Source organism: Dendropsophus ebraccatus, chromosome 7 (assembly GCF_027789765.1).
Source record: "Dendropsophus ebraccatus isolate aDenEbr1 chromosome 7, aDenEbr1.pat, whole genome shotgun sequence".
NCBI classification, from domain to species: Eukaryota; Metazoa; Chordata; class Amphibia; order Anura; family Hylidae; genus Dendropsophus; species Dendropsophus ebraccatus.
In genome coordinates, this window is record NC_091460.1 from 124,943,053 (window position 1) to 124,961,596 (window position 18,544).

Here is an 18,544-nt window from a genome sequence, read left to right on the forward strand (position 1 = left end):
ATCGTGCGGCCGGGGGCGATATACATTACCTGATCCCGGCTCCGGCTTGCTTCAGCGGCTCCCGGCACGTTCCGCTCGGCCAATCAGTGCGCTGCCCCGCCGTGGCCGGGGGGTTAATGTCCGGTGGCCGGGGGGTTAATGGGGCGGGCTGCAGACAAAATCGCAGCAGGGATGTACATCCCTGCTGCGAGTTTCTCTGCTATTGAAAGTATAGGGCCGGGATCTGCAGCGAGTCTCGCTGCAAAAACGCAGCAAGGAGACTCGCTGCAGATCCGGCAAGTGGGTTTGTAACCTAAAAAAGATTCTTTGGGTGCAAATAATGATGTAGGTTACATTTCTCTTCTGTTCAATTTGTTGATGCATTTTGTTAATTAATAAAAATATATTAACTTTTTTTTTTTTTTCTACACTAAAGCATTTATCCACACCTGCATCAACTATTTGCATAGTGCTGTATAAATGTTATGCAATAAGTCAGGAGAGGGTGCAACTTTATTTGTTAGTGCATTACAGAACTATAAGCTGAGATTTCTATAGGGTGACTGCAGAAAAAGAAGGGTTTTACAATGGTCTAGTGCTGACATCTAGTGGAGAAAGGAGCATTCCTACTGGTATATGAACTTAGCTGCATGTTAAAGGGGTTATCCGGCTAACCCTCATTTTGAGTCTAAAATGACGGCCGTCATTTAGCTGTCTGGCTGCCCATCAGTGCAGTGACGGCTGTTGGTACTTTATTCTATTTCAGGTGGACTAATTGCCCTTTGGGTGTGTGTTTAATTAAAAAGTCCATTGAATTTAATAGTAAAAATGGTTAAAAGGACACTGGAAAACGAAAAATTGTGTGTGAACAACAACAAAAAAATACTCGTTGTTTGCGATAAGCATCCGAAAATAATTGGCATAATCACTATTTTGACGTCTGCACAGATAATGTCTGTTATTTTATACACTGTGGGGGAGATTTAGCAAACATGGTGTAAAGTAAAACTGGCTCAGATTCCACCTTTAATTTTCCAAAGCGTCTGTGAGGAAAGTGGAATCTGATTGGTTGCTAGGGGCAACTGAGCCAGTTTCACTTTACACCATGTTTGATAAATTTCCCCGTGTGCATTGGACGTCCGTCATTCCCTTGACTTCAATGTATTGCACTGAAGTCAATTAAATCGCAGCAATAACGGACGCCTTTTCTCGGTTTTTGAAATTGTGTGAACATAGCTAGACTCTCCTCCAACACAAAGACCAGCGTACAACCCCAACTTTCAAACTCTCTCTTTTTCTTTATACATTTATACACGTTTACATGTCAGCTGAAATATCCAGCAGCATTTTGTGTACAGAAATCACCTACCACTGATAAATCTCAAATAACATAGGGGAAATCCCATCTAAAGAAGTTATCCCAACAAGCTGATCCTAGAGTATGAAACCCTGCTCATCAGCTTGTTACCCCATTTTCTTTGGTTAGAGGATAACTTTGTGAGATGAGAATATCCCTTTAAAAAGGGATCAAATTAAACTTTCTTAGCAACTTTCAAAAGGATATTGCATCTCATTACAGCATCTGTTCACAAAATATCTGAACGTACGGCAGGTCCAATCTTAGAGTTAAAGTTTAATGTGGTTTTGGATAGCAAAAGCAAACAAAGAAAACAACCGATGCACTTGAGGGGGTACCCTAGTAAAATTTATTTTATTTTTTTTCAGATCGACTGGTTTCAGAAAATTATATGGATTTGTCAATTTCTTCTATTTCAAAATCTCAAGTCTTCCCATACTTATCAGCTGCTAAATGCTCTGCAGGCAGTGGTGTTTTCTTTTCAGTCTGACAGTGCCACCCCATCCAAGACAAAAACGGTCCAGAGCAAGAGAGGTTTTCTATGGGGATTTAACGCTGCTCTGGACAGGTCCTTTCTGGGACAGAGATGTCACAGAGACATACAGAGAATACACTACTTCCTGCAAGTGGTGTATTATTTCCAGTCTGACACAGTGCTCTCTGCTGCCACCTCTGTCCATGTCATGAACTGTCCAGGGCAGCAGCAAATCCCCATAGAAAACCTCTCCTGCTCTTCAGAATGAAAAGAATACGCCACTTCCTGCAGGACATACAGCAGCTGATAAGTATGAATAGACTTGAGATATTTAAATAGAAGTAAATTACAAATCTATATAACTTTCTGAAACCAGTTGATTTGAAAGAAAAAGAGTACCCCTTTAAAAGTCTCTTACCAACATACATTTTGTCTTGCTATGCAAGGAATTAGTCGGTGAATCGCCCAGTGTAACCACAACTACACACATGTCCTAAACAGAGCGTAGCTCTTTCTTCTGGGTGAATATGAAAGTCAGACATACACCTGATACAAGTACAGATGTCTTTCATTTCTATAGCAGAAAGGGAGATAATTCAGGGCACTGAAGGAACTACATCATGTGCTAAGCATCCGATTGCTTTGGAAAGTTCATGATTAATGTTTGAGGATCACAAAGATCAAGAATTCTCCACCACTTGCCGCAGCTCCTCAAACAGGGGACCAAGCTCTTTTTCTAAACTAAGTATTAGACCTAGAAGAAAAAAAAGAAGGTATATATGATCCCATATATTTACATCCATGTTCAATCATTTTCTAAGACATCTTCAGTCTACTGACAGACTACAAGCTACTACAACCACCACCTTTACTCTGTTTTAAGAAATAGGAAATGCTCCCAAGCCCTGTGTAACATACTCCTAAGGCTAAAAGTAGAAATTATATCAATTCCCTGATAAAAATATTTTATTTTTAACCCTTTCAGGAGCGAGCCCACTAATCCATTGCATTAATGAAATTAAAGCAATGTTCCTCCCCGCCTTCTAGAGCCATAGCGCTTTTATTTTTCCACCTACAGGGCTGGTTGGGGTGTCATTTTTTGCACCATGATCTCTAATTTTTATTAATATCATATTGGTGTAACAGCAAAATGTTGATCGCTTTTTATATATTTTTTTCAGATATATATTTTTGCCATCCTGGTGGGTTTTTTTTTTCCTTTCAGCCGTTCACCGTGTGAACAATAATGTTATATTTTAAGAGACGGGGCAATTCCGCACACTACGATATGCAATATGTTTATTTAAAAAATATATATTTTTATTTTTATAATGGGCAAGGAGGTATATTAAACTTTTATGGGGGGGGGGGTATAAGGTTTTTTTTTCCTACTTTTAAAAACTTTTTTCATCACACTTTTTTCACTTTAAAACATGTAACATCAATAGATTGCATATACTAATCTATGCTATTCCATAGCATAGCATAGATCAGTGTTATAAACGATCTATGTACAGAGCCTGCCTGAGAGAAGCCTCTATACATAGAACGCCAATCAGACAGGACGTTGGTAAGTGACTTACCCCCGCCGTACAAGCGATCGGGACCCTCCTGATCACTTAGTGACAAGGGCTTGTCCTGTCCCTGAGTACCCTAAACACCGCGATTGCTATAGATCGTGGCTTTTAAGGGGTTAATGACAGCCAGCTGCTATCACTGCAGCGGTCCCACACACATCTACAGCCCCTCAGTAAGGAATGTAAATATACATTCCTACTGCGTTGGGTATGTGCAGTGGGAACGTATATATACAGATTGCTGACACAAAGTGGTTAATATGCAGTCTCCGAACAGGCAGCACAGCGTTGTAGAGCTCCCCACGCCTTCCCCGGTAATTAGAAGAAAAACACTTTTATCAATGCGGCGGGGCAGTGCCCTAGAGCATCAGTGCCATAGGTCTGTGGTGCCTCTCTCCCCATCTCCATCCAGCCCAGGAGCATTCTGAAAGTGAAGCGAAGCGGGGAGAGAGGCCTTACCATGTAAAATACAGTGCACGTTTGTAAAATAAAATATATATATTTTTTTTTTAAATGAAAGGTTCTCCCTTGTCAAGGCATGGACCCCTATGGTATGTGTCATGGTTTGGAGATGATCCACCCATGACTATGCTTGTTCCAACTTGGGACTTCCCACAATACCTACTATTTTGGAGATGATCTAACCCAGCCATCTAGACATCACAAAGTGGCTCAGAGGTTAAAGGGGTGCTCCAGCATGGGGGCACTTTCTGGGGGGGACCCGGGAGGAGGTGGCTGAAATAAAAGACATCCACTCACCTCCCTGGTTCCAGCGGCGGGTCACTCATCGCGGTGCTCCGGTCCCCGGCCGCTTCCTGGTGTCTGACGCCGCCCGAGACGGGATCAGAGCGGACTTCAAACGGATCCCGCCTCCTTCACTGAGTGGCTAAGCGGCCCTGAGACGTAGCGTCTCGGGCCGCGTCAGACACCAGGAAGCGTCCGGGAATCGGGGACCGGAGCGCCGCTATGAGTGACCCGCTGCTGGAACCAGGGAGGTGAGTGGACGTCTTTTATTTCAGCCACCTCCTCCCCGGTCCCCACCGAAAAAGTGCCCCCACACTGGATAACCCCTTTAACACTTTTTCCACAGGTTGAGCGTTTGGGTTCAGATGGTCCCGAGCCTGAGATACGCTCATCTCTACTTGTCATCTGTACAGATGGGTGCAAGATAAGCAAATGTAAAGAACAAACACCCACCTGTATTGGCATTGCTGCTGGCTATGAAGCTTACAACTAATGGCAATCTGTTGAACTGGACAACCTGAAACACAAATCAATAATTTACAAGAAAATAGTTAGAAAGTAATACTGTGGACCTTAAAGGACAAGTGCCATGAAAAACTTTTTCCCAGTAATTGAAGCACATTACAAAGTTATATAACTCTGTAATATGCTTCAATCACCTATCTGCCCCCCTTCCCTGTCTTTTCCCCCCTCCACCCCCCACCAGGAAGTGTCCTATCTCACACAGACCTGATTACTGTCGTCACCTTCACCAGGCAGCTCCTTCTTGTGAGGATGAGTCATCAGCAGGAGGGCTGCTCTAGGTCCTGTTACACCAGCCTCCCCCTCCCCTCCTTGTCAGGTGACTCTGCTTGCTCAGCTTATCTTCTCTAGTGACATGACTCCTTCACTGAGTCCAGGGCAGCAGGAGAGAGGGGATGAGGGGAGGGGGAGCTGCCTATGTGCCGGAGTCAGTCAGAGGGAAGATAAGCAAGTGAGAAGTGACAAGTGATGGCTTGCTAATGGGAGCTGAGCAAGCCTGTCACCTGACAAGGCAGGGGAGGGGGGAGGCTGGTGTAACAGGAGAAGGAGCTGAGAGAAGAGCTTGGTGACGGTGACGACAGTAATCAGGTCTGTGTGAGTCAGGACACTTCCTGGTGGGGGGTGGAGGGGGGAAAAGACAGGGAAGGGGGGCAGATAGATGATTGAAGCACATTACAGAGTTATATAACTTTGTAATGTGCTTAAATTACTGGGAAAAAGTTTTTCATGGCACTTGTCCTTTAACATTTCCAGGATACTTGAAGAGGACTTTCATTCTATCTAAATAATGATTTATTGCACAATGGAAGGTTCAATCATTTTAATTCCCACCATGAATGCTGGGCATATGACTCCTGGCAGCTGCAGAAGTTGGCTGCTCCCTAGAGACTCCTGGAAAACATGGATGCAGCTATAGGCCATATCCATGTTTACCTGGCAGCCCTAGGGCAAGATCCAACTTCTCCATCCGTCGGGAGTCAAATGTCTAGCATTTGGGGTCGGAGAACACGGATGAACCCAAACAGATCGGAAAGTCCACTCAACACTATGAGGGAGATCTATCAAACATGGTGTAAAGTAGAACTGGCTCATTCGCCCCTAGCAACCAATCAGATTCCACCTTTCATTTTCCAAAGAGTCTGTGGGGAATTAAAAGTGCAATCTGATTGGTTGCTAGGGGCAACTGAGCCAGTTTCACTTTACACCATGTCTGATAAATCTCCCCCCATATATATTAAAATCAAGGTAGAGGAAAAATTAAGGTTATATTGCGGTCTTGAAGGACTTTAGGAAATTGGGGACAGGAGTCTGGTTGATGCAAGTGTGTCCTCCACTTTGCATTAGTAGTGCCACCTCTCCAACCTCACCTACCTGATATGTGTTGTAGTAACAGATGATGCTCTTGTTTTTGGACAGTCCCAGCTTGCCTCCCTGGTCAGTGGCCAAAGCAAACGTGGAGAGGAAAGACGGCCGCAGGGCATGTTCAGGGGAATTCTCATTAGCAACTGATCACAAAGAAACCAAAGGCAACAATGAGGAAAACAGTGCCTGAATCAGAATATTCCTATAAGTCACTTTCAAGATGTGATAAAACCTATGTCTGGGGGGGGTGGGAGAATAATATACACTTAGCTCCACGGCTCCCACGCCCTAGTATGCTGCTCTAGTCTTCATTGAGAAGGCTGAGACGAGACAATGCTAAAGCCACTAAATAGCTGAATATACCTGCAATGTCACTGATGCACAACGGGACACGAAGCAGCATAGTACAGGTGGCGGCACGGGAGCCTGGGAGGCAGGTGTACGTTATTCTTTTCACTCACCACTTCCCCGTGCACAGAGCACAAATGAGTCCTTGACGGACAATCCCTTTATAATTTACTCCTGAAATAGGAGGGAGACGCCCTCCTGTTAAGGTCTCTTTAAAAGCGATATTCAAGATTAGAAAAAACATGGCCAATTTCTTCCAGAAACAGTTCCACTCTTGTCCCCAGATGGTATGTGCTATTTAAAGGGGTTATCCAGCGTGGGGGCACTTTTTTGGGGGGACCAGGGAGGAGGTGGCTGAAATAAAAGACATCCACTTACCTCCCCGGTTCCAGCGGCGGGTCCCGCATCACGGCGCTCCGGTGCCCGGCCGCTTCCGGGTGTCTGACGCCGCCCGAGACGCTACATCTCAGGGCCGCTCAGCCACTCAGTGAAGGAGGCAGGATCCGAGCGGACTTCAAACGGATCCCGCCTCCTTCACTGAGTGGCTGAGCGACCCTGAGACGTATCGTCTCGGGCGGCGTCAGAAACCAGGAAGCGGCCGGGAAACCGGGCTCCGGAGCGCCGTGATGCGGGACCCGCCTCTGGAACCGGGGAGGTAAGTGGACGTCTTTTATTTCAGCCACCTCCTCCCCGGTCCCCCCAAAAAAGTGCCCCCACGCTGGAGCACCCCTTTAAGCTCAGTTCCATTGACATGAATGGAGCCAAGTTGTAATACCACAATACAGTTATACCTCTGTTCTAAAGCATAATCCGTTCTGGAAGGCTGTTCCAGAACCGAGCAGTTCAAGAACCAAGCTGTTTTTTTCCCATAGGGAACAATGTAAATGTGTTTAATTGGTTTTTACACTTAGTGGGTCAGGTGCAGAGAGCCCAGCCCACAGAGGGTTAAGAGTTAAGTGGTTATGCAATAACCTCAGCTGTCCATGTAATACATAGGTGGCCACTATGCAGTGCTACATCAGCTCTCTGATACTGGGACTTGAAGATGGAAATGAAAACATGTAAATTAGGATTTTAGGGCGAGTTACCTTTAATCACTGGCACGCCATCTCTGTCTGACACTACTATGGCATGGAGTCCTTCAACACTATCAAAAAGACAATCAAAAAGTAGGTGACATTATTTCATATAAATGATACACAATATAAACTTCTCTGCCTCCCTCTGCACAATCTATAATGTTAGAACTATATTCCCAGTGAGCCCACAGGTAGACATCTGTATAAGAAAGAACATGAATCCACACAAGACCCCTATGACAACGTTGTACATTGCTTTCCTTCCTCACATAGGGGGAACTCATTAACCCCTTCCCGTCAGTAAAACTTACAAGTCGGGGGTTGTCTTATACACCGGGTATGGTCGCCCAAACAGTAGGGGGCTCAAAAATGGCCCCATCCCCACTGTATGGGGCGACCACTATAAAAAAAAAAAAAAACAGTTAACTCACCTTGGCTGCCCGGGAGAAGTTCAGTGATCTCCGTCTCCGGCACAGGTAGTATACGTCACACTGCCTGCAACGGGAACGGTACGGGAGGCGCGCTGAGGCCAGGAACGGCCCCAGGTGAGTTAAATGTTTTTTTGTTTTGTTTTTTTAATTTAGCTGCAGTTAACCCCTGCCTGATTGCAGCAGGGCTGCATTCAGGCATGGGTTAACATTTTCCGGCGTATAAGGCAAACCCCTGACAATCTGCTTAAAGCTGAGTTCACACTACGTATATTTCAGTCAGTATTGTGGTCCTCAAATTGCAACCAAAACCAGGAGTGGATTGAAAACACAGAAAGGATCTGTTCACACAATGTTGTAATTGAGTGGATGGCCGCCATATAATGGCAAATATTTGCTGTTATTTTAAAACAACGGCTGTTATATTGAAATAATGGCCGTTATTTACTGTTATATGGCGGCCATCCACTCAATTTCAGCATTGTGTGAAAAGAGCCTTTCTGTGTTTTCAATCCACTCCTGGTTTTGGTTGCAATTTGAGGACCACAATACTGACTGAAATATAAGTAGTGTGAACCCAGCCTAAAAGTGCAGAATTGTCCGATCTATTAAAATATAACATTATTGTTCCCGCACGGTGAACGACGTAAACGGAAAGAAAAAAAAAAAAAAAAAAAACGCACCAGGATTGCTGATTGTATTAAATTATATATCAGAACTTTTTTTTTTTTTTTTTATAAAGAGCGATCAAAAATTTTGTTACACCAATATGATATTAATAAAAACTAGAGATCATGGTGCAAAAAGTGACACCCCAACCAGCCGTGCAGAGAGATATAATAAATTGTGGCGGAAATCTACACTAGTTCGCAGCTATTATCCCCCAATTTTTTATTAAGAATTTTGCTTTTTTCCTCCTCGCCTTTTAAGAGCCATAGCTTTTTTATTTTTTTAACAGGGCTGTTTGGGTCTTATTTTTTACACCACGATCTCTAGTTTTTATTGGTACCATATGTGTATAGATTATATGTTTTGGGATCACTTTTTATTATTGTCTTTTCTGATCTACAATGTAATTTAAAAAATTCAGCAATTTTGGTGCTTTTTTTATTTTAAACATCGTTCACCGCATGGGAACACTATTGTTATATTTGATCAGTGTTATCTGCCATACTTCACATACAGTCTGCCTGTGACTCTATTAGAAGATCGCAGAGCTGACTGCAGAGAGGTAAGTAAGAGACCTACAGTAGTCAAGGAAAGTGACAGGAGCACAGTTAAATGTTGCAGGGGTTTATGATGGGCAGAAGTGTGATCGCGATTAAGTGAGCTCAGAATTTCAATAACACCAGCATATGATATGCTTGTAAACTGTCCCCTCATAGTATGGTAGGCAGTATTTCTCCTCATACTGGAACTCATTTGCACATTTCTATGTGTGGGTTTCATTCCTGGTTTTGGCTAAAAATACTGACCAAAGTCAGTGTAAAGCCACTATAAAGGGCAATGCACCCCATACACTTGCATTCTATTAAAGGGGTAATTGAGCCAAAAAAAAAAAATAGTTTCAAATCAACTGGTGCCAGAAAGTGACAGAGATCTGTAATTTTTTTTCTATTAAAAAATATTCATTCTTCCATTACTTATCGGCTGCTGTATGTCCTGCAGGAAGTGGTGTATTATTTCTAGTCTGACACAGTGCTCTCTGCTGCCACCTCTGTCCATGTCAAAAACTTCCAGAGCAGCTGCAAATCCCCATAGAAAACCTCTCCTGCTTTCCAGACTGGAAAGAATACACCACTTCCTGCAGGACATACAGTAGCTGATAAGTACTGGGATACTTGATATATTTAAAAAGGAGTCAAATACAAATCTCTGGCAATTTCTGGCACCAGCTGATTTGAAAGAATTTTTTTTGCTGAACTACCCCTATAAAATCTCAGTTACAGGGGAATTCCATAAGCTTTCCTTAACTCCTGCTATTTCACTGCAGAGTGGTCGTACATGTATGACTAGTCAGATTTATATTTTTGGGGTTTTATTTATAGAGACCTTAGAGTAGCCTAATACACCAATGCACAAATGTTCAAGGGACAGCTAGACAAGTCACATATAAACAAGAAAAATAAAGTACCTTGGAAGCTTTTTGTACAGGAACCGCCTTAAGTCCTAGGAAAAGAAAAAGCAGATCAGTATGACCACTGAAAACTGGCAATCAAGAATAGGGCGGTAGGCTTAACCCCTTAAGGACCGGGCCTGAAATGGCCTTAAGGACTGGAGCAAATTTTATGAATATGACCTGTGTATGACTTTATTCATTAATAACTTCGGGATGCTTTTACCTATCCGGACGATTCTGAGATTGTTTTCTCGTGACATATTGTACTTCACATTTCTAGTAAATTGGAGTCGATACTAATAACGAATCTTTATGAAAAAACCCAAAATAGCGTGAAAAATTGTGAAGAAATGCATTTTTCCAGCTTTAAAACTTTTCTGCTTATACAGAAAATGGTTATACCACATAAATTATATATTAAATAGCATTAGCAACATGTCTACTTTATGTTGGCGGCATTTATTAAACTATCTTTCATTTTTTTTAGACAATAGAAAGTGTAAAACATTAGCAGCAAATTTTCAAATTTTCAGTAAAATTTCAAAATCAGATATTTTTAGGGACCTGTTCAGGTTCAAAGTGTATTTGAGGGGACTGTGTGTTAGAAAGCCCCACAAAGCACCCCATTTCAGAAACTGCACCCCCCAAACTCTGCAAAAGCATATCCAGAAAGTGTTTTAACCCTTTAGGGGAGTCACAGAAATAAATGCTAAGTGTGTAAGAAATTTGAAAATTTTAATTTTCTGTGCAGAAATTTTTTTGTAATCCAATATTTTTCATAATTATGAACCTATTACCAGAGAAATGCACCCCAATATTTATTGCCCCGTTTCTGCAGTTTATAGAAATACCCCATATGTGGCCCTATTGCGCTATTTGACGCAACCACAAGCCTCAGATATAAGGGAGCGCCTAGTGAATTTCAATGGCTCCGTTATATTTGGTCATTTCTGACCGTACCACTTCAGGTTGGCAGAGGCTCTGGGGTGCCAAAACCTAAAAAAACACCCCTAAAGGGACACCATTTAGAAAACTACACCCCTCAAGGAATGTAACTAGGGGTGCGGTGAGCATCTGGACCCCACAGGTGCTTCACAGATTTTCCGAACAATGTGGCGTGAAAAAAGACAAAAGTATTTTTTACACTAAAATGTTGTTCTAGCCTTCAATTTTTCATTTTCACAAAGGGATAAAAGGAAAAAAAAAGCACAAAACATGTAGCGCAGTTTCTCCCGAGTACGGAAATACCCCAAATGTGGACATAAAGTGCCAAGCGGGCGCAGGACGAGCCTCCAAAGGGAAGGAGCGCCAATTGGCTTTTGGAAGCTGGATTTCACTGGAATGGATTTCAAGGGCCACGTCGCATTTACAGAGCCCTCGTGCTGCCAAAACACTGGAAACCCCCCACAAGTGACCCCATTCTGGAAACTACACCCCTCAAGGAATCTAACAAGGGGTGTAATGAGGATATGGACCCCACTGGTGATGGGCACAAATGTGGAACAATGTGACGTGAAAGTGAAAAATTTCATGCCGTCCTCGGACAGCACCGACCGCCATTTTTTTCTGGGTCATCGGGTTACCGATGGCCCGGAAAGGTTCCGATCGCCGCTATTGGCTGATCTGAACTGATAAGCCAATAGCGGCGATCGTCGGCATGGGGGGGGTTAACAATCCCCCATGCCGACAGGGAGAGATGGCCTGCAGTGTATTTCTGCAGGCCATCTCTCCCGATCGCATGCGGCCGGTCCGCGGTGCCCTCTTAAAGGACCCGCGTACCGGTACGTCATGGGTCCTTAAGTGACAGTGATCCATGACGTACCAGACGTCATGGGTCCTTAAGAGGTTAAAGGGGAACTCCACATAAGGAAACGTTTTTTCGATTAAAAGTACATTAAAAGTTATATAGATGTGTCTATACAATGTATTACCGTATCTGTTTGGTTCTCCCCTACTGTTAGCTGATAGAAATCCAGGAAGTGAAGAAAAATGGCCTCTGTGCCAATTCACATTGTCTCCCTCAACGCAACGTATAGTTCCGTATTAATCACGGCCATTGTTGCAATCGGCAACAACGGCCATACTTTTACGAAAATATACATTGTGTGAACATGGCCTTACTGTGTATTTGAGGGTGCCACAGCTCTGGCAAAAAGCTGATTGACACACGGCTTCCTGCCATCACCCTAACTATCTGATATTGGAAACCAACTCTAAGGATTGGCCACAAATAGTAAAAAGTCCCAGAAAACCCCAATAATGCACGTTTGACCCACATTCACATTAACATGAGGTTAGACTGCAGATGAAACAATAACACAAGATTATAATGATGCACAGACTGGTTCCTTACCTCAGCCATGTTTTCTCTACACAGTCACCAGGGACCTACAGAGAACAGAAATTGGGTATTGGTAATAATGGAACCAAATAGACCGCAGAACTACCAGACACATAAGCTACACTACACTCCAGGGAGCTTGGCAGACTTTCTTTATGCTTGTTAGAGGAAAAAAAAAAAGGTTTGTCTCCAGAAGAGAAAGAAGTAAAATGTTACAAAAGGTTAGTGAAAATACAGAAAGGGACTTTGCAGCTTTTTACACCAGGAAATTGGTTTAATAATTAATAAACCTCACTACTATGATCAGGCATCTGTTCAACATGAAAAAACCATGGGGGAGATTTATCAAACATGGTGTAAAGTGAAACTGGCCCAGTTGCCCCTAGCAACCAATCAGATTCCACCTATCATTTTCCAAAGAGTCTGTGAGGAATGAAAGGTGGAATCTGATTGGTTGCTAGGGGCAACTGAGCCAGTTTCACTTTATACCATGTTTGATAAATCTCTCCCTATGTTTTCCTTCCTCTCTCCACTGCAGTCGCCTTCAAGGAGCACTTATTTAAAACATTAACCCCAAAAAGTGTCACTGTTATAACTTTCAAAATGTAAATCAGTAGTGATATAAAGCAAGTTTGCAATTTACATTATTTATTTCTTTATTTAGTTATCATGTTTTAAAACAAAGCTGAACTTACCAGAAATCCAGGTCCAGTCTCCTAAAGGCAGATTTTTAGTCTTGTGCTGATTAAAAAAAAAAAAACTCATGAAGTCTCAGTCATCTGCCCCTAACAGAGAAGGCAGTCATTTGATTGACGGAAACATTGATCTGTGACTCTCTGTACTGGCCAAGACTATATGTGTTTAGTTTCTTTTTTTTCAACCAGCAAAAAGAGTAAAAAGCTGTTGTGAGGAAACTGGACCTGGATACAAGTAAGTATAGCTGTGTTTTAAATTGCAAACATGCTTTATATCACATCTACTATTGATCTAGAAAGTTATAACGACAGTGACAATTGAATGACACATGACGTACATGTATGTTATAGTGTTGGCAAGAAGGTATGGAGAGGGCTCATGATTCAAGCCCTCTCTATACTCCTGGCATCTCTTAGCAGTAGAGGGCTGCGGCTAATAGCCGACAAGGAGTGGTCTCTGTCAGCTATTATAGTGTGGTGCAAAATTTTTATTAAAGTAATGTATTGTCCCCCAAAAGTTATACAAATCACCAATATACACTTATTATAGGAAATGCTTATAAAGTGCTTTTTTCCCTGCACTTATTACTGCTAAGGCTTCACTTCCTGGATAACATGGTGATGTCACTTCCTGGATAACATGGTGATGTCACTTCCTGGATAACATGGTGATGTCACTTCCTGGATAACATGGTGATGTCACGACTAGAGATTAGCGAACCTTTCAGACTTTTGGTCCAAAAGCAGTTTGCTCTATCGGCATGCCTGTGATCCCGGCCGCATAGTTGCGCTCCCGGGAATATGCTGCCAGGATCACAGGCATGATAATAAGAGCGCAGTCCGCTCATCACTAGTCACGACCCGACTCCCAGAGCTGTGCGGCTGTTGGAGAGAATGATAGCAGAGGGATGCTCAGTGTCTCTCCAGTGCCCTGTGTCCCTCAGTGTCCTTCTGCCATCATCCTCTCCAGCAGCCACAGCCCGCACAGCTCTGGGAGTTGGGTCGTGACATCACCACATTATCCAGGAAGTGACATCACCATGTTATCCAGGAAGTGAAGCCTTGATGCAGTAGTAAGTGCAGGGAAAAAAGCACTTTATAAGCATTTCCCGTAATAAGTGTATATTGGTGATTTGTATAACTTTTGGGGGGCAATACAATACTTTAATAAAAATTTTGGCTGGACTTCTCCTTTAACTTTTTTAAATACCACTGTCAAGTTTGACTGCCTGTCATTAGTGCCGCAGTGGTAGGATTTGGTGCATCGCCTGAAACTGTCCATTGTAAGAACAGCCCACAACCTCTATAACTGCCAGGGTTTGGCAATTAAAGGGGTTATCCAGCGCTACAAAAACATGGCCACTTTTCCTCCTCTGTTGTCTCCAGATTGGGTAATGTTTCAAACTCACCTCCATTGAAGTAAATGGAGCTTAATTGCAAACCACACCTGCACTGGAGACAAGAAAGGGGGAAAAGCAGCCATGTTTTTGTAGCGCTGCATAACCCCTTTAATAAAGTCTGCTGAGAGCAGGCTGTAGCAATCGAGTGCTGATCTAAGGGATCAATGCAGTACATGAGTAGTGCATTGATCTCTATAAGCAATGAGGTTATTGGAGGGACTTATTTGTTGTGTGACTTTTGATGCCATGTGATGTCACTGCAGGTCTTCTGGCAGTCATACATTATGGGCTCTACCCAACCTGTGGCTCAGCAGCTGGAGCACAACCATCATACCAGCTGGAGAGCCACAGGCTAACATAAGCCACACACTATTAGTATGGGCTGGAAGTTATACAGAAGGGAGGTGCACCATGGGCACCACAAGTCTCAGCAGTCACACGAAGAAGTGAACACACATGGTTCTATCGTCTGTATACTACAGAGAAGCGATACACCGTGTCCGTCCAAGTCACGTGTACTGTAATATACTCTGCTTGTCTCTATACCAGTAAGTAGAAGTACAGACAAAACGCTTCCCCCAGTAACTCACCTCCAGCTTCCTCCACTACTGTCTCCAGTGCTGTCAGCTGAGAGGAAGTCGCTGTCACATGACCCGCTCGTCTTCCGGTTGTTGAGTCGCGTGACTAGGGCGCGGTGTGTGGGCGGGGCTGAGTGACGTCAGATCAGTGTTCCGTCTCTCGCTATCAGCTGCCTATACAGCCCCCGCCCCCTCAGCACGGACGTTATATTAGTGCCCGTATTATCCCCGTCACGGCCTGTCTCCTGCTATTAGGCTGCGTGCACACGCCGTGGTTTCCCAGTGGGCACTGCGATCTGTAAAACCCATCGGGCCGCATTTTTGGCACATAACACGCGCCAAAATACGGACCAAAAAGTATTTCCTGTCACTGAGTGTGGAGTACACACACGTGACCATATATTCTTTATATAACATTAACTCTTACCTGCCGGATGTTACCCAGTGCTGAGAGGGACAGCTGTGACAGTAACTATAAGGCCATGTTCACACAACGTATGTTCCGCAGTAACAACGGCCGTGATTAGTACGTAACTTACGCTGTGCTGAGGGAATCCCGGCAGGAATGTATTCACTCCCTTGTGCCGCCGCGATGTCAGTTTTCTGTGGCCCCTATTCATTGAATAGCGGGCACAGAAGACCCTGTCAGTGCACACAATAGAGAGTGCGGCTCCGGCCGCACGCTCCATTGTGTGCAGTGGGGAGTTCGGATGCACCCGCATCCAAATTAAGCGGCTGTAAAGATCATCCGGCTGTTACTATCTTTTCTGACACCGGCCGGGTCTCTTACAAGGTGTGAACATAGCCTAAAAGTATAAGGCTATGTTCACACACAGTATTTTTGCTCAGTATTTTATAATCAAAACCAGGAGTGGATTAAAAACACAGAAAAGGCTATGTTCACACACTGTAAAAATAAGGGCCCAAAGTCAGTGGGCACAACTAGGACCAGTGCAGAACAACCACAGGCAGCCATAATAGTCAATAAATACAGAGAGAAAGAAATAGGATGACGCACTCCAATATATGAAAAATATCAAAAAGTTTATTGTAACTTTAAAAACCACCATGGGGAGGGGGACCCCCCCCCCCCCCCCAGACCTCAGCAACTCCCCAAAAAGAGATTATGGCGGCTGGCACTGTGTAACAATGACCTATGGGAAAACTCCTTATTATGGTAACATGCAAATAAAGCGGTAAATGTACATGACATGGCAGCCACAGAGTACTGGTTCTGTGTAGGTACCAGAAAAGCTACAGTCATTATAAAGCGTACCCTCACAGGCTATGGTGGCATGATCTGTCTGCCCCAATATTCTCTATGCACATGGAGCCTGTAGTGCATCAGGTGAAAAGGAGGAAGCAAACATAAGCCCCTAGAGCAGTGTCCCCAATGTGCAGTTCTCAGGAGATGAAGAAAGATGCCATTTTGCCACAGCCGGAGAGACACAGGGCGGAGTAGGGAAGTATCTCTTAGTGTTGTGCAAACTTGCCCAACCGTTCAGGTTCAGCAACGCTCTCTGAAACCAAACATACGGAATTTGACTCCCGGCAGCCACCATCCCTCCTGCCTTATAGGGGCTGCATAGGGCACACCTTGTAACAGAGGGCGGATCTTGGTTACAGGGTGCATACCTAGCTACTATTGTTACTGGGGAAGGTGGCAATGTGACTGGCTACAGGAAGCATTATAGCGTGTCAATGAGAATTATTACTGGGACCTTACAGGTTAGTCACATTGTTATGGGAGGATCGGATCTGGGATAGAGACTATGTTCCTGTTTCTATAGGGAAGTACAGAGGAGTCCGTGTTTTTCACTTGAGGGGCAAATAAAAAAAATTCTGTGGCTCTCAGGGCATAAAGAAATGGGGAATTACCTCTATTAGGCTATGTTCACACACTGTAAAAGATCAGGCGTTCGGGTCACGAAACAGCCGGTCTCTAAAAAGATCATCCCAGCCAGTACTGCAGTACCGGCCAGATAATCTTTAGGGCCGCAGAGGTCTGATGCAGGCGCATCCTTGCACGCCCGCATCTAAACTTCCCACTGCACACTATGGAGCGAGCGGCCGGAGCCACTCGCTCCATAGTGTGCACTGACAGGGTTCACTGAATAGCGGCCGCAGAAAACTGTCATGTCAGTTTTCTACGGTGCAGCGAGAGATCCCAGCCGGAGCATATACTGTGTGTATACACTCCGACCGGGATTCCATAGAGGCCAGGTAATGTATATTTTCGTATTAATCACGGTCGTTGTTGCAATCAGCAACAACGGCTGTACTTTAACGAAAATATACGTTGTGTGAGCATAGCCTTACGGTGCATTTACACAGAGAAATGTATCTGACAGATGTTTGAAGCCAAAGCCAGGAACAGACTATAAACAGGGAACAGGTCATAAATGATAGACTGAGATTTCTCCTCTTTTCAAATCTCTTCCTGGCTTTGGCTTCCAAAATCTGTCAGATAAATCTCTCTCACCATTAGTCTTGAGCCGTTCTTCTCAGTTCCAGTCCTCATGGCCCACCACAGGTCATGTTTTGAGGATTTCCTTAGTATATCACAGGTGATATAATCATACTCAGTGCATCAGGTATAATCACAGGTGATATAATCATACTCAGTGCATCAGGTATAATCACAGGTGTTCTTTGTATGGGATATGCACAAAACATGACCGGTTGGTGAGGCCTGAGGACTGGAATTGAGCCTGAACACTTTGCATTTGACTCCTGGCGGCTGGAGAAGTTGGATGCCGCCCTGAGCTGCATTAACTCCTTAATGGCCAAAGGTCATTGATGCACGTTGTTTCATTTGGTCCTAAAAATATGCTAAAGAGGTTGTCTGGGAAGGATGAATACTTGGCCAAGTTGCCAAGGCTGCGGAGGACATGTCAGTAATGCATAGTTGTCCCAGGCCACCTGCTCTGCAACGCTTCCTGTGTTTTCAGAACATCTGATGACGTTGCACTCGCATAGGACACGGCCGCTCACTATAGAGTCTATGCAGAGCGTCCATTTCCAGAGCGCAACGTCAACATATGTTATTAAAACACACGAAGAATTGCAAAGCAGGTGGCTCGGGACCTAGGGCTATGTTCACACACTGTATATGTCAGAGAGACATGTCAAAAGTTTTGATCAGACAGTGTTCAGACCCTGACCAATCAAGAGAACGAGCAGAGAGAGGACCACGCTACCCACTCCCTGAAGCTCCACCAGTCAGCTGGTTATCTCTTATGCTGTGAAGGGGTTATGCCAAGAATATAGGGTATCGCTTATCTAATGTTAAAGTGACTCTGTACCCACAATCTGACCCCCAAACCACTTGTACCTTAGGATAGCTGCTTTTAATCCAAGATCTGTCCTGGGGTCTGTTCGGCAGGTGATGCAGTTATTGTCCTAAAAAAACAACTTTTAAACTTGCAGCCCTGTGTCAAATTGGCGTGGCCTAGAGTGTCTGTGTGCCCAAGTCTTGCACCGCCTCTCCGCCCCTCCTCCCCACCCATTATTAGGAATGCCCTGGGCAGGATTTTTCCT

General features: G+C 44.1%; 1 protein-coding gene across 2 annotated transcripts; it reads right to left on the bottom strand.

Moving 5' to 3' along the window:
• Positions 1-1,592: 1,592 nt before the first annotated feature.
• LAMTOR3 (late endosomal/lysosomal adaptor, MAPK and MTOR activator 3) lies at positions 1,593-15,087 on the bottom strand. 2 transcript variants are annotated; one of them, XM_069976793.1, is made up of 8 exons: positions 15,017-15,064; positions 13,027-13,072; positions 12,344-12,378; positions 10,006-10,040; positions 7,453-7,511; positions 6,026-6,159; positions 4,586-4,649; positions 1,593-2,565 (listed from the first exon to the last, which is right to left on the bottom strand). In XM_069976793.1, exons 3-8 carry the CDS (start codon positions 12,350-12,352, stop codon positions 2,492-2,494), a joined length of 375 nt encoding a protein of 124 aa, XP_069832894.1. In that variant the 5' UTR covers positions 12,353-12,378; positions 13,027-13,072; positions 15,017-15,064; the 3' UTR covers positions 1,593-2,491. The 2 variants fall into 2 exon arrangements, with proteins under 2 accessions (XP_069832894.1, XP_069832893.1); XM_069976792.1 differs by lacking the exon at positions 13,027-13,072 and having other exon boundaries at positions 15,017-15,087.
• Between the last annotated feature and the right edge of the window lie 3,457 nt (positions 15,088-18,544).